General features: G+C 33.1%; 1 protein-coding gene across 1 annotated transcript; it reads right to left on the bottom strand.

Annotated features, from left to right (window-relative positions):
- Positions 1–3,686: 3,686 nt before the first annotated feature.
- Positions 3,687–12,417, bottom strand: LOC124367657. Its single transcript, XM_046824655.1, has 3 exons — positions 12,302–12,417; positions 5,101–5,232; positions 3,687–4,395 (listed from the first exon to the last, which is right to left on the bottom strand). The coding sequence occupies exons 2-3, from the start codon at positions 5,230–5,232 to the stop codon at positions 4,180–4,182; spliced, it is 348 nt and encodes a 115-aa protein (XP_046680611.1). The 5' UTR covers positions 12,302–12,417; the 3' UTR covers positions 3,687–4,179.
- Between the last annotated feature and the right edge of the window lie 5,155 nt (positions 12,418–17,572).

Here is a 17,572-nt window from a genome sequence, read left to right on the forward strand (position 1 = left end):
CTTCTTGACTATGATGAGTCAAACAGTTAGAATTCCATAAAGCGATTTTGAGAAGAATATTCATTTTAGACGAGGAACAGTAGTCAGCATATTAAGTAACGTAGACTACTAATCTGTTCTGTTTGTTTCGATAAAATATTTTCAACTTGTTCAAAAGATTTTTGAATTATGTTGAACAACCTTTCAGATTCATCTATGTGTCCGTTAGATTCTTGTTCCCAGAAAGAAACCTGTAATTTCTGTTATTATTCTGTACAGCTTGAGCGAAGGTTACCCCTTCAGTAACTAAACTAATATGAGATGACTGGTTTTGTTTAACATTAGTAGGGTTGTTTCGTCTAGAATGATCCTGATCGGTTTCAAAAGTCTTCTTTCTAAGGGTAGGGAATAGTTTGTTTTGTATTTCTATATACACAGGACAACCTTTGTAGCTAGCGGGATGCTCACAAGAGCACAAAAAGCAAGAAGGGGGTATTGTTGAAGGTTTATTGCAAACCTTTGTATCATGATCTTGGGAACATTTAACACAACGAAATGTATTTTGACAATATGATTTGGTGTGTCCATAACGTTCACATTGAACAAGTTCCATCTCTTTATTAGGTGGTTCAAATAAAACTTTAGCGTTTAGTAATTTGAATTTGAGATATTTCTTCATTACGATAACAAGGCTTCAAATCAATAAAAAAAGACATTGGTTTATTTGTGATTCTATTTCTTACATTGCTCAGATTTCTTACTTTGTGGGCGTTTTCTTCTATCGCTATTTTTAGGTCTTCAATAGAAATAGAGTAGGTAATGCATATTCTCCAGCACAACTCCATAAGCTCGTTCTTGCTTTAACTGTTAAGTATATGAAAACTGACGTTCAAGTCTGTGAGTGACTATTTTCCAGTAAGCGGCAGGAGATGATGGAAAAAGTTTAATTTGTCTTTATTAAGACGTACGAGTATTCAGTTTTACTTACCATTTAATCTAGGGATTTGTTCATCGGTGAAACATTTTCCACTCCTGGAAAAATATGGGGGGAGGGGTGGCTTTAAATCTCTTATTTGTTATAGTGACGATATCTTCACCCATCGAATTTTCTTTGTTAGAATATAGTAATTTATAGCTATTACTGAGTCGAATAGTGTCATAATTTCTTTTTCCAGTAACCTTAATTAAACAATGGCGCTTGAGTCCATGGTCTGGCGAAGTATTAATATTTCTTTTAGTGTTTATTGGCTTGACTGTTTGCCAATTCGTTATTAGAAATATAACCATCCGATAATTATGTCCTAACGTATTGTCCTAAAAATTATGTCCTAAAAATGTACTGATTTAATTCCAATACGTTAGAGTTCTTCCTAAATGAGGAAATGTAATTATGATCATGTTCATGAGCGTTCTGTTCCATAATGGAAGAAAGATAAACAAACAAGTCCTTAACCTAAACAAAAATAAACGGAATATGTGAAACCAAGGAATGTTCACAATTGAAGCTACTCTAACGCACTGCCTTTACATGATTAATTCATCTCGCTTTAACAAATCAAAACACAAATGTATACAACGTAAATAAAATCAAACAAGTAATTAAAAAATGAACGTGTATGTGTTGCTACTCTCGCAACAATATGTCAAGTGTAGGAAGAACTGGAAGATTTAACTTTTATTATAACATTCGTTATTCTGAATGAATGTTGTCACATTATACACAGAACAACTATCACGTATGAGATAAATTAAGTAGGAAAGAACATTATTGGGGTCACTTCATTCGAAGACACCATTTACAATTAGAATTCCTGTGTACTAAAGGGAGTAGACCTTGTTGGGCTTGTGGAGGACAATAATTTCGACATACTTCAGCAAATTTTTGGAAAATACTCAAGTGAAATACAAGCATTGAAATTTGATGCCAGTATTAAATAAGAGCTTCGTGTAATAAAAACTTTAAGATTAAATCCGGTATTAAATCATTCCCAGGAAACTTTTTGTTTGGAAGCACCTAGATAAAACTTTCTATTTAGATGGTGATGTATATTTTATAGCCTGCTCAACACCGCTAGGAGTTGCATTCAAAAATTCGACGATGTTCTCGTTACTTTATGAGTCAGCTACTGCGTTAGGACTGGACGCTTGTTCAAAATGGTCAGCAAATGCTTGCACTTCTGTATATCACTCTCATATATCAAACAGTTTTTTAAGAAGTGGTACAATTGTAGGAAATTGCAAGCGTTTTTTTGCAGCCCATATATTCGAATCACTAGGATCTGTATCGGATACTATGGAATTGTACGAGTTAATCCGATATTCATCGAATTTACGATTTACCATACGAGTAAGTTCGTTCAATCGTTGTTTAAAACAGGGATGTCAACATCTCTGCCATTGACGACTCACTTTGTTTTTGTTTTAATCAATCGTGTCATCAATCATTTCTCAATGTGGATTTGTATACTATGTACTGTGTTTTTCAGACTGTAAAAGCATATTTTTGTAATTACATTACTACATAAGTCTAATCAATTTCAATTATTAAACCTACACAGCCAACTAAAGTGATCCCACCATAATTATGAATATCAATAGCCAATACAACCTATTCAAAAACGTAAAAATTGTGCAAAATATCACTGTTATGCTTCTTCATTTTCAAAAATTTGATATTTTCCGGGGGAGCCCTCAATTTTGTCTGGACCCCCCCCCATTTATGTCCTAGATACGTTCTTGTACTGAGGGTTCTTGGCACTTGAATGTTTGTAAGAACTTGTAGGTATTGAATTTATAGATATTGTAACTAACCACGTACTTCAACCCCGTTTAAAAGCTGACAGAGCTAGTGTCTTGCTGGTTTACGTAACTAAAATTGTAAGCCTACATTGCAGTATGGCTTTTACTAATTATATCAATTATCTTGCCTAGCATTAAAATTTCTTTGGGGGAATATGAACAAATTATCCAAAATCGAGAATCAAAATCTAATTCTTGGACATATCTAAGGGAAGTCGTGGGCCTCAAGCCTCCCCTCCCTGAAATTTTGAAAGGTATACATTAAAATTGCACGCAATAGCTTTTTGAGCTAAAACACATTTATGAGGTCTTAAAGCTTCCAGTGGGAATATTCCTGGGTCTCTACGTTTTTATGGTATTTTATGCTTCCTATCCACCTAGTGTATAAACCACGCTCCCCCCGAAATATTTTTCTATATACGCCACTGGTATGTAAAACCAGAATTTATTCTTGTAGGTCTCACGTAATTCTATTCTCTGAAAACTGTGCAATTATTTTTTTCTGATTTAGTTTAAATCTGTTCTAAATGTACAATATCTTGAGTTATTAGTGTCCAGCAAGAGCAGAGGGTTACCATTCTTGGGCAAGTTTTCATTTTATACTTTACGGTCACATCAAATTAACAAGAGGCTATTAGAAATATAAATAATTCTTCCATGATATGATATTTTAACTGCCAGAAGAGATTGATAGTGTTACCGATCTAGTTGACTATCACCTGAAGAAGAGGATAGATTTCAATTTTTGAAACGTAGTTTTATGGAAAATGTCCGAAATACTATTGTTCTTTAAAACCTTCCATCATCAATAACAAACTTCCAACAAAGAGTAGTTGATTATGGTAAAACGTGGTATGATGGCACACACTAAAGTTTGACATAATCAGGTATATTTAAGAAGACTCGTATTAATAGTAAAAAACGTTTATTGCAATATCATACAAAAATCTTGGCATTACACTTAGTACATGTGTATTTGTACCTAATGGCAAATAATCTACTACAAGATCAGGCACTTTATAGCATATTTCCAGAATTGTTGAATAAAATACTTGTCTCTAAAATATAAAAATTTCAAATTAATTTTAAAACATCCGATTCCATTGAGTTTTAAGATTCGAATTAATTTATTTGAAGAAAATTTTTGTCTTATCACAAGTACTAAACTCAACACTTCTGTAGTTTAGGCGATAAACACACTTGTACGACAGTCCAGTTAAGTAAGCCTAAGCCTCCCGAAGTGCGAGTTTTGCATTTGGTAGGCTTCGGTTGAGCACGAGATTGGTCAGCTGTTGAGATGATCATTCGGTATGGTAGGGTTAAGGAAATGTGAGGGAAGGCTTCATGAGATCTACAGCTGACCACTGAAGAGATGAGGTTTTATGGGTAGAGACGTCAGCATTACCGACGACTCCCGATAGGACTCGCGTTGTCCTCGAACGTTATGGTGGGTACAAAGCCACTCTCCCCGTCCACGTAGTAGGTGACAGTCATCAACCTCTTGTCAGGTAACCAGACGTAGTACTTGCCCTCCACCCTCCCGGACTCGTCACCCTTCTCCTCCTTCCCATGGTAGAGCTCTGACTCTGCGTCCTCCACTTTGTACTCGTACATGAACTGCAACAGAACAACGCGTCAGATGGTTCGGATATCAATGGCGTAAATGGAAACCAACCACTGAAACAGTGGAATGATTTGACAAGAATAAGTTGTTAGGGATGATCGTTGGTGTCCAGATACAGACTTTCAGTTAACCAAACCCTTATCCGCAATAGAGATAGATGTGGAAAAACAATTTGATCTTTGACTTCTGTCTGCCTCTTTGTCCATTTTTTAAATATATTCTGTTCTTGGTCTCTTTTATTGTGTGACTATGTTATCGAACAGAATAATTCGGAGTGACGTTTCATTATAAGGTTAACATCACTGATAAAAATTGCAATGCTCACAGACATTATTTGAACGTAAGCTATCTCTAACTCAGATACAAATGTGACTACTTAGGGCTTACACCTTGTGATCACCAATGTTCCTACTGGTTTGAAAGTCTTGTTTCACCAAAGTCAGTTTTCTATAAAAGAGAATTCTTATGACTTTTGAAAAATACAATACAAATGATACGGAGTCAGGATATTTACGATATTAAAAGCTATACCATATGTAATCAACAAGCTGTATTCTTTACCAATACCACGATTGCTATACTTGAACCTTATGATATGGATTGTAAAAAGAGCCAGTAAGACATTATAACATGTGTATACTTTAGTTATATTGTAATCAGGCAAATATTTGCGGTAGGTGTGATGTATTAAAACTTACAGGCATGGGAGCTTCTCCTTCAGCAGGTCCTGGAGGGTCACTTGTGGGAGCTTCCTGGGGAGCAGAGTACACTAGCGCTACCGTGGTCGCCACCACAACTACAACAAGACTTGAGTACCTCGAGACTTGCATCTGGAACAATCAATAACGATTATTGACGTGACAGGCTCGTCAATGTGTACTGTTGGAGATCATGAGCTTCAGGGAGTGATGGATAGGATGTGCGACGGAAAAAGTTTCTCAATGAAGGCCACTGACTGACTTCATTGATTCTTGGAAAAACGTTCAGGTAAACAAACTCGGTGACACTCTCAGTAATACTTTGGGATACATCATTGTCCTTGTAAATGTCTCTAATGGTGTCCATCAAGTACCCCTTCCATTGCTGCTGAAAACAGATTTTGAAAATGGTACAGCGGGTGTGGAGACATGGATTTAATCAAATCTTACCGTTTGGATAAGGGTCCCTTTCATTCCCTAACAGTAAAAAAATAAAATAAAAAGCTGTTTAAATATCAAACGCGTTATTGAAGAAGAAACTGTTATTAACTTCGCAAAAATAAAAATGGCTACACAACGTTGTTTGTAGAAGCGGGATAAAACTTAAGAATTAAAAAAGAAAAAAAAGAAATAACAAACGAAAGACTAAAAGCATTATTGGTTGCAAACTGTACCAAGTAAGATACTATTTCCTAGGTTCAGAAAACTGATATTTTGTTTAGAACAATCGTTATAACTAGACGGTTAAATAAAAAAAATCACTCGCACTTTCAATCGCATAAGGAATTACGTAAGTTACTATTCATGTTTTAATTTCAAACTATTTTTTAATGAAGAAAATTGTTTCCAAGATAAATAAAAATTGTATATGTTAACTCTATCAGTGTTTCTATATTTTATATATTTATATAAAACCTCAAAAGTAAAACTACGAGGTTGAACTATTTGTGTGCAGACATTTCGGCGAACCCCTCTTTGTACACGTCATTGATATATATACGACATCACTAAGCTAATCAGGTTTCCTTACCAAACATTTTATTTGGAAATTACGAGAACTGAAAACAAATCCACAAATCTAGTCAGTTTTCGCAGAGCACTTTGCAAATTCTGCAGAAGACAATTTGGGAAGTCCTAAGCCATAAGTGCAGTGGTAATCTAAATGGCTGTGGCGAGGGAGGTGGAAACAACACAATGATAATCAAACGTGATAGCTTCAGTTGCCACAGAGATAGGTCTGTGTGGTGAAGCAACCCATTGTTAGTAGCTTCTGGTACACAGCCAGCCAGCACAGATAGCGTGTTGTCGCAAGTCACTACGAGACCGGAGGTAATAGGAAGAGTATTTTGTCTGTAGCTCAGCCATACGCCTCAAGCATCACGTTCTGGTCCACGTGTGGTCGAAGTTTCGTGTTTCCATCGACACGGCAGCACGAGCGGTGTCGACATAAAATAGGCTACTCACAATATTTTGTGAAGTAATACGGAGACGCTTCTGAAAGAATCACATAATTCGGACATTTGTCATCCTGTTATCCTTTCAATCAGCCATCGTCACTGGTAAACTCTAAACAAGAACACGTATTTGTTGAAGAAAAATCGTCAATAAATTAAACAGTGATAAAATAGTAAAAATAAAAACATATGAACTGTCATTAATAATAAACACGTGGTTAAACTGTAACATTTAATCTTGCTCTAATAACAATATGTAGGATTCCTATGGAAGTCCAAAAGGAATTTAAGAGATTTATTTTAAACAAAGTGGCATATTTTGTACTTCAAAGTTGAGTAAGCCATCCTCAATCGTTTGGGCAGTTTTTAGATTTGCTCAAATAAATTCAGCTAATTTTCAGGTATCAAAGTGTTAACGTAAAACTTCGGAACGATTATGCTGTGGGAGATACAATTTGTGCAATTGTCGGTTAAGAATATTTAGTGAGCTCTGAATTGTAATACATTATGAAAATAAATTACTTTATTAGAATAATCGATCTTTTTATGTTTAGGGAATATGTAACAATCCAAATTATAAAACATTTACTACGGGAACAGGTTATACATGGATGCTGAATTAAAACATACCTGAAGTTTCTATAATAGGCATATTTTACCTAAAATTTGAACAATAGTAAAGATACGTTGAAGTATGACATATGAATGGAAATTTATATAAATTGAAAAATAGTATTTTCATGAACACTTTCATCGTTGGAACAAATCATTAAGGCATTATGAAAAGTGTTGAAATAGTCAAATACATTTGAATAAAAGTAAAAATTGGTCAAAGCTTAATAGTCAGGAGGAGCGTACTCGGCTTTGAAATACAAAAAGATACAAATGCCAATTTTTATCAAATAAATCCCTAAAATGTTATTTGGTCCTCCAAATGAATACTACATATTAGCTAGAGAAAGATCAAATGCAATGGTTTATCACGTATGTATTACTAATGCTAATGATGTTAATGAGATAATTTTCCTTTCTACTGCTGTAGTATTGCGTACTATTATGATAAATTCTCTACTTTGTTTAAAGTTTATTATTGATTATTGATAGTCGTTGATTGAAAGGATAACAGGAGAAAGATCAAATGTAATGTTTGATCACGTATGTATTACTAATGTTAATGAGATAATTTTCCTTTCTACTGCTGTAGTATTGTGTACTATTGTGATACATTCTCTACTTTGTTCAAAGTTTATTATTGATAGTCGTTGATTGAAAGGATAACAGGAGAAAGATCAAATGTAATGTTTGATCACGTATGTATTACTAATGTTAATGAGATAACTTTCCTTTCTACTGCTGTAGTATTGTGTACTATTGTGATACATTCTCTACTTTGTTCAAAGTTTATTATTGATATTATTATTGATGCGTCGTTGATTGAAACGATAACAGGAGAAAGATCAAATGTAATGTTTGATCACGTATGTATTACTAATGTTAAAGAGATAATTTTCCTTTCTACTGCTGTAATATTGTGTACTATTGTGATACATTCTCTACTTTGTTTAAAGTTTATTATTGATAGTCGTTGATTGAAAGGATAACAGGATTTCAGACTTTGGTACCTAATTCAAAGGTATATTTTCTCTCACACTTCAGTTATTATTTAAAACTAAGTTAAAGGAAATCATCGCAATTTTAGTTGTTAAAATCAAGAGTCAATAGTTGAGATAAACAAGATATAAAACAAATACGAAACTTTACTGTCAACAGAATAAAATTCAATTTACATATTTTGATCAAGTTTATAAGAAATCGCAAGTTCATATGAAAATATTGCTGTGTGTCTGATATATTAGATGTATTGTTTTTGAATGCAGTTGAATATTCAACACATTATCTAACACAAATAGTTGAATTTATTCATTGTAAATTTGAAGAGTCCGAGGAGTATTTAAACATAAATATACTTAGATCAAGTTGTAATTGATTTAAATTGTAATAGGGAGTAATATAGTAAAAAGTTTCATATTTTTTCGGAACAGTGCAGGAGTACGAGAATATTAAAATATATTAGGTTAAATTGTGAAATACATAATTAAATTCAGTTTTTTTATACTAATTTCATTATGCTATTAAGCGATCGGCTGTCTAATAATTAAGGGCGCATATTAGATGATATACTCAGTATTACAGTTGGAATTTTATACAAAATGCTGCTCACAGCCCTTTAAGATGTTTTTATGAAGATATGAAAAATAAAAAAAAGGTTTTATTACTATTAATGAAACGTTAAAAGGCGGCATCTTATTTCCAGGCCCTATAAAACGGACGAAGATAAGGATATGACAAATTTGTATAGTATGTTTATATCAGCTTTAGTGATTATATACAATTAAAAACTAAAAAATTAAGCATAACTAGAGGGTATGACTTTTTTATTGAAATATTCGATTTGATGCTTTTATTTCCGTAACAGTCATAAATTATTAAAACGCGTGTCATTCTCTGAAGCTATATCTTATGTACATACTGAAGTAAAAAAATAAAATTTTTATTTTCAGTTTTTTATTCGAATCTGACTAAAAATAGGCTTCTTTAAATAGCCATAATTCTTCGTTTGAAAAAATATTTATTTTGCAAGGAATTTATTTTAAATGAGTACGACTTTATAATTTAAACCTTATTCTGTTGTAACCCCTGAATTCCTCAAGCTTCTCTCAACCTCACCCGGATCTCATCTACCAAGATGGAGTATAGGCTGGTGGGTTGGTGACACTATTAGTTTAAGGTTAGAATATTTTTTTAGAAATTTTCAGTCACAACCTTTAAGATACCATATCAAAAGACAAGATAAACAGAACAAATGTTATTCAATTAGAAAAGGTTAGTTGTTCAAGTTAGAGTTTGAAACAGAAGTTTAGGGACATCTTATAATCAGACCTAAAGAACCATTGTTGCAGACAAGGGTATAGAATTATTACAGTATGAATATGAAAAAAGACTAGAGGGAGCGACCTATTATATATTTATATATAAAAACCGAATTTCTGTAAAAAAAGTATTAAAATCAACTCATCTTCTTAACTTATATTTTATTGATAAACTATAACACTTTTAAGTCATGATTGAATAAAACATGTCACTTCCTGAAGATATAACTCGTATACATGATGTAAAAATATCACATTTTAATTTTTAACAGTTGTTACTTGAACATGTTTACAACATTTCGTAAATTTCACAATTTTAACATCCTGTAATGCCTTGTGAAGACATTTTTTGCCTTCGGAGAAATTACCTTAAAATGACGACATTTAAAAAGAAATCAACAAATAAAATCAGAACCGAAAACTGCATCACCTTAAAGACACACCTCTGAGTTTGTAAAATGGGAAACGTTTTATAAGTAGATAGCTATCAAACAGCATTTTGACAAACATCTAACAAAATAAAATTACAATGGCGAGATGTATTGTTTTATGTTGTTCTTATTTGTCTAATTGTAGGGGAATCTACCGTTAATATAAACATCAATTCTTTTCCTTATAAAAACTTTTGTTAGTTATTAAACGAATTTTCGAACGTCAATTACTGATCGCGAGAGAAAAGAAGAGACCTGGATTCTGGCCTATCTGAAATTTGCAGGCGCTACTACTAGTATGTTGCCGCGCCTTGTTTCGTAATTCCATTATTGTTTCACTGTTCCATTGCTATGATAATCAATTCGCAGGGTTGGCTGTGGGGCGAAGCGCCTGAAATTACCGCGCGGCAACACACTAGTACACAGCTGTGCGCTGGCACGGGCCAGGTCTCTTCTTTTCTCTCGCCATCAGTATATACTGTAGATTAGTGACAAACAGCTACCGTGTAACCACGCGTTCAAGTCTCCTTGCTCTTTTACAAAGTATCTTAGTCCTTATTACGACACGAATATGTAATTTTTTAACACCACACTAAGTGATCATGAATTTAATTTATTTTCAAAATTATGTTGTTACAACTTTTTATTCTATAACCAAGAGTGAAATAAACAGGTTAAGAGCAGAAAATTTAGGGAGGTACAGTACCCACTGGAGGCCATCTTAATTTTAGTCTTTGAGAATAATTTTAAACCGTATGCGCTTTAATGGGGTTATTTGTAGTCATATACTCATGGAGGATGTCTCGTTTTAAAGATATAATTAATATGCATCCAAACGTTCTTTAGATGTTTCAGTATTGTTATTAGGTTTTCAAAAAATATCCATCTTTGCGTTATACTTTATCGTTTAAATGCATAAAAAATATAGACTACAAACATCGAAAAAAGAATTTCGATTCATATTAATTACATATTTAAAATCGCGCTACGATTAAAATAAGGGTGAAGAATTCCAACAAGTTTAACATTATTCTTATGGGAAAAAACTCAATGTCGAGTTTTAAATTTATTTTATGTAAATGCTTTCTACCTATATTCAATTATATTTATAAATAAAAAACATATTTTTATATTCGAAACCTGGATCCAACCTAGATTTATGGTACTATGAAAACAAATTTTAAATTAGATATAGTCAACTATGTGTTCCATATATTGTGTCTGTGTACCTAGTGAACCTGTAGCATATTGAACTTTAAATTAAATTTTTAAGTAAAAACGTATTTCTTGTGATTTTTTCTAAAGTATTTAAACGTTTAACATGGCGGATTAAAACTAAATTGGGAGTTTACAAATCCCAGTACATTCTATGATTTTTTAAATAAAATATTGAAACAAGTAATTTTTTTACAAATGTACACATATTAGAGTATCCATCCAACTTTTACTACCATTAAAAAAGATTAAATTTTCAAATAGCCGTAACGTAACTCAATTTATAACCGGGAAGGCATTATCGAGTGGTAATTCATGTTAAATGTATTGAAAAAGTAATATTTTTTTTAATTTTGACCATTTGTCTATCTCTAACAGTTTTTTAATGAGAAGTTAAAATGTAGATTAAAGTATACATGTTCTATTTTTAACGTTCGAAGTTAGCGATATCACTACTTTTTTCGTAAGTTGAAGTACCAGTACACGCGATTGTGCAGTAAAACATACTGTTGATGACACACTTTTCAGCCTTCTGATTAATAGCTCATTGAATGTGGAAGTATACTATTTATTTTCGCTGAAATCACGGTAAAAATATTACAGATTATTAATTTATCTGTTAAGGTTTATTTTTACACTCACTAACTAGTAACATAAATAAAATTTTAACATAAAAAAATCCTAAATTGTAGCACATGTTTCACAGCAGTCGTTCAAAATACCTCCTTTCTACTTTTAAGCACTTTTCTATTCTTTTTGAAAACTTATTACATTTTTCATCCATCTTAACAAATTGCAGAAAAGGTTATGATTTCCAAAATTAATCTTTGTTATCTAAACTCATTTGTTTTCAAAATACCTTTACCTTAATCGCCATTAGAAAAAATCCTAGGAACATTAAATAACTTCTATAATTTATTCAGTGACTTTCACAATGTAAGTATAATTTTAAGAAAGCGTTTAAATTCTATATTAAAGCTGTCAAAAACTGTTTTTAAACCACGTTAGAAAATATAAATTAGAGATTTACAATAAAAAAAGTTTGAATATTTACAAAATAGATTTTTCTGTGGCTACTTTAAAAAAAAGTCTAAATATTCTATTCAATATTTCCCTACAATTTTGATTTTGTGTTAGTTTTTTATGTTTGTTTTATCGTGATTAGACATACCTTGTGACGGTATCCAGGGAGAAGGCACAGACTGTCTCCTGATAGCCAATCCCCGTCTATATACTGCGGTCTGGACAAGGACGGTAGCGGTTAGACATACCCTCTCTCTCTCTCTCCCACACACGGTTTATCGCCTGGGTGGCTCATCTCCTGGCTTTCGTCACCCACTGTCGCACGTCGCCTCCCCTACCCGTGCGTAATATCACTCATGTAGCCTACCAAGGACACTTCTCTACAACCATTGTTTAAATGTCAGCCGAGATTTATCTATGGAAAATATTGCAGAATTAGTTGCTTAGTTGCTGCTAGTACTTGTAAAGCATGAGTTTATACGTAAAGTCATCCCAATTGTTAAACTAGATCAAGATGTAAGTAAAACATCTTGGAAGATACTGAAAATTTAAAAATGTTCATTATATACGCGAATATATGTTTTTATTATTGGATCCGAAATTCCAAAATAAATTATAGTAGTGTAATCTTTAATCGCTCTTCAACCTTTGATTCTATTCATGTTCTTCTTTAGTTCGCAAAATAATTGATTTTGCATAAACATAAATTTTAATGATCGACAGTAAATTCTCATACGTTAACCTATTGTCATACTTCAGCCATTCTATTAAAACGTATTTTTCAATTTTATTAAATGTTCTATCAAATTCAATTAATTGCACTTCCAGCTTGCCAAAGTGCTATTGAATTAATCTCATATTTGGTTATCTATATTTACATTTGACAACAATTTTTGTGACTGCGTCATGGAGAATTTATCTGTATTACCGACTGTCAGGAGTTTCCAAAAAAAGTGTTGGAAAAGAAGGAACCTTTCGTTTTCTGCAAGATAGTTACGGCTTATGATTTTTTATTTAATCAGTATTCCTTTTAGAACAAGATGAATTATTGTAGACCTCTTTCCGGCAAATACACAGTGAAGGTATTTTAGTTACGGAAAATTTTTGTATCTCATCATAGAAGAAATAAACTGAATGAGTTAATAATATTGTGTTCTTGAAAGGAAATGTTCCCGACTATTACATTTAAGCGATTGACGGACCCGATATTTATCCTGGTCAAAGGAGAGAGGTGAAGGTAGAACAAGGAGTAAGATAGTAATATTGAAGATGATCTAAAGTCTAAGTGGACTTCCCAAATCTATCTGTTTTGTGTGTCGGAAGGGCTGAGTAATCAAAATTAAGTCGTTTAAATAAATCACCACCTCGGCTTTGTTTCTAATCTCGATGAATTCAAACAAATGTCTAGTTGTGATTATTTGTTGTAAGTATTGTGTGTAGACAGGATTGATCCATTAAAAAATAAAATGGTACATTGAAAATGTCTTCTCTGCAGATGCAAGTATAAGGTGCTGGATCAACCGTTAAATCCACTTATATATTACAGTTCTCATTGTTGTATTAGACAAAATAAACAGAATATTTTAAAACGTGCCTTCACTAAGTACGTAGAAATAACTCGCAACAAGCTATTCAATAGTAGACATGAAAAATACCCGTATATTAAATTATATATTAAAAACACGTTATATTTTGGCTGAGCGTTTAGTCAGTTGCTGATGAACGAAATCCATATTTCTGAAATGAAATAATCCTATCGAAATAGTTGATCTGGAGGGTTTAAATTTGGTTTGACCTCGGGCGTCGCCGCCATAGGGGACATGGGGGACGCATCCCCCCAATATTTGAAAAGTCCTGCTTGTAGTTTTGTACCCCTACATTTTATAAGAAATTTAACAGCAGAACGAAGCAGCGCGAAGTTTTAGTGCTCTGCGAAAACTGAAACCTACCTAAAATCAACCAAGACTCAAAAAAGGTACAATCATGTTGCTGTTTGTTATGTTCACAAAGAAATATTGGACAAAATAGAAGAAAAAATGTTGCAAAACTGTTTATTTCAAAATGTGAAACTATGAGAAATGTTTTTTTATAATAAATAAACCACTTTCTTTGTTTGAAGGTTATTTTTGTTGTTTCACTTTGTTGTTTCAGTTCCAGTATACCTTCTTTAAGCAACGGGTAAATTTGGATTGTTATAATGTACTGTAAAGAGAGACAAGTCCACAATTATAAAGTTAATGTTTACATTGTGATGTGATAGACCACAGTTAATAACAATAGTGTGTGTAAAATAAAGCTTATTAAACCTGATAATAAGTTTATATGCATATTTGTATGAGTTTTCAATTGTATTTTTAGAAATATTTTCAGACCAAAAATTGTTTGTAAAAACCCTTATTGTAGAAATGTAATATTTTAGGTTAAAATTAGTTTTCAAACGCCATTTCAAGATCACAATGTTTCAATAAGTCTCCGGGGGAAGACACGCCACATGTTCCGGGAGAGTACCCCCGAACCCCCTATTCGTCCCCCCCAAAGTTTTGATGCTGACGACGCGGATAGGTTTGACACTCATTGGTAGTAAACAAACAATGGTCAATGGGGAGTCTTAATTTCTTTGTATCAAAAAGTAACTGGTTATACTGTAATGGGCAACCATGTTAGCAACGAGTAAAACATAGTAGTACAACAGTAGTAAAACAAATTATTAAACAGAGTACATAGTGATAATACTTAATTGTTAAAGTTATCAAGACATACAATTGCTGGACTGGTTGGTTTCGTACAAAGGTTTCATCCTCTGCCACCTGAAAAACAAGTCACTGTATAATGCAGTTTTATTTATTTACATGGGTTTGCAGACGCAAGTGATCTTTGCATCTTTTACAAGGAAATAAAAAAAAGGATTTACAAGGAAATAATACTGAAAATGTATCAATTTTAAAATGCCTTTAAACCATATTTTTATGTTTAAAAGCAACCTAATTTGCTAAACATTCAGCGCAAGCTCTTCTATCAGTTGATTAATAAAGCAGATGTATGTACTTATACGTGTACATATAACAGGAGTACGTTTGTGTAAGGTATCAAGAAGTTTACTTTGAGGGTTGGAATTAGGTTTGAAACTCCACCTGTAATACATTAATATCAAGATTGAAAATGGCAAACATCGGTCTAATATATTGTCCAATATGGGGCGAATGGATGCCTTCCACGCTGAACCGAAATCTGGCTTACATTTAGTAGTTTAATGTACTTTGTAAGCTATTATTTAGAAGAAAATTTAAAGAAAATATTATCATGGCACGTGAAGTATATCAGTATCCAAAATTCTCTGAAGTATGGGAGAAAGTTTAGTAATATGTTGATAATCTAAACCTCCTAGGAAGGCTGCGACTGTTATTGTTGCGTATAATATCAATTAAAAGTGGACATTAGAGATGTTAAATATGTAAACGTAATAACATTAAAGATGTGACAGTATATTTACGCGATTGAGGAAAATAAAGTGTGGGTTCTTGGAATTCTGAGGAAGCGATATGCAACATAAGGAAACAAAATTATAAATTTCAAATAATGAATAGGCCTATTCTTTGTTTAAACTTTGTTGTTGGCGATGGATGATTTCAAAATTGGAACCTATCCTCTTTCTTCATCAGGTGTAAATCATGAGGTGTCATCAGGGTTTTAACACCTGTGAAAAGGGTAGATTCCAATCCTCGGAATCGTAGTGTTCTATTTTTGTAACATATTACAATAGAGACTGTCTACAGTCTTATTATTCTTTCATTACAGTTCGTGGCGGGAAGTAAATAATTTGTGTTCCCAAATATTTATTCAAGGATAATATTAACCTACTTAAATGAATAAATTATGAGTTGTTGCCGTGGTAATTCTATACATTAATAGTCTTATGAATTAAAAAAAAACTCTTGAATGGTAAAATAATAGGCTACTAGTAAATTCCAATGTTTATATAAAATGGTTCACTTTTTTGTATTCATAGCAGCTCCAACATTCCACTTTGGTTTCTTATACTGCCATATGAATCCGGAGCAGAATTACGGATACGTTTCTGTGGTTTTACGAGTATGTAAAAACAAGGACCTTTGTGGTTTTCTCTAATGATCACAGGTACATAACCTAGAAGCAAAACACTCTTAATACCTGCCTAAGAAAACTGACCACGATAAGTGATATTAATTGCTTGGGCGTTAGCGATGTCTGTCCGCCAGATATCTCGAGAACAAATTTGCCTACGGACCTTTTTTAGAAAGTTTTTTTTAGAAAGTTTGCAAGGAGCTTCATTTCTATATAGGCAACAAAGAGTTTGATGATGGTGCATGTCACTCCATGGGATTACACTGAACGTTAGTGTAAATTGTTACATTGGTCTTGTAGGTAACCATGATGACAACGAGAAAATCTCAGGATAAACAAGGTAGGAGTACGCCACACCGCGTAGTGCGTAACAGCCTTCGCTCAGGTACATAGTTCATTCCTTATTCTCTAGATGGCCTACAGACAGACAGATGATCAGACAGACAAAAAATGTTTACAGGCCTCAGGCAGGCAAAAGTGTTTGAATGACGGTCAGTCAAATCCCATGGATGTGCATGCACCTTCATGGAACTAAGTCATGTCTACGTACTTTCATACAAAACTAAAAGTCTATACACGGAATTGTTCTCGAGTCTACTTATGGATAGTCACGCTTTGTAAAGGCTGAAGTTATATTACTTCTCAACAAATAAGACGTTGCCTATGTAGAAATTATTATATATGCAGAATTCCAAGACGTAAACAGGACACACAAGTAGATATATAGACAGACATACAGAAGAGGAGTTTTGCCAGAACCTTAGTGATTGCTAAGCAAAATATACATTTCATGTCTATAGATCTATTCTTTCTCGAGATATCACCCTGGTCATAGGCTATGCTAGTGCTCACCCAAATCCCAAGGAGGATCTCTAACTTCGTCGAACTCTAACCTTTCAACATACAAGTAATTTGATACAACGAAGTATCTAAGGAACCGATAAAATGTAACGAAAATCTTTCCATCCAATCCACCAAATTTGACTTGTTAAAATGTTATATGACTAAGCTCGGTCGGTTAACAAATTTGTTTATTCTAAAATCTTCTCGTTGTCATCATGGTTACCCATAAGGTCAATGTAAAAATGCTCCGTAATGCTCTGTTAAATCCCAAAGGTTTGGGACATCTACCATCGTCGAACTCAGTATTTCTTGTATAGAAATACATCCTTATGAAGAATTTCAAGTATTGCCAAAACAACCTAAATATGACTCTGAGGTCAGTTACTACGATGAGCCAACAGAATTCGCTAGTGTCTTGTAAATGGTAATTCCTAAGTCTGGCCGTAGGATCGCGCTGTTAACAGTGTTCAACTTT

This window comes from Homalodisca vitripennis, chromosome 8, assembly GCF_021130785.1.
Source record: "Homalodisca vitripennis isolate AUS2020 chromosome 8, UT_GWSS_2.1, whole genome shotgun sequence".
Taxonomy (NCBI): domain Eukaryota; kingdom Metazoa; phylum Arthropoda; class Insecta; order Hemiptera; family Cicadellidae; genus Homalodisca; species Homalodisca vitripennis.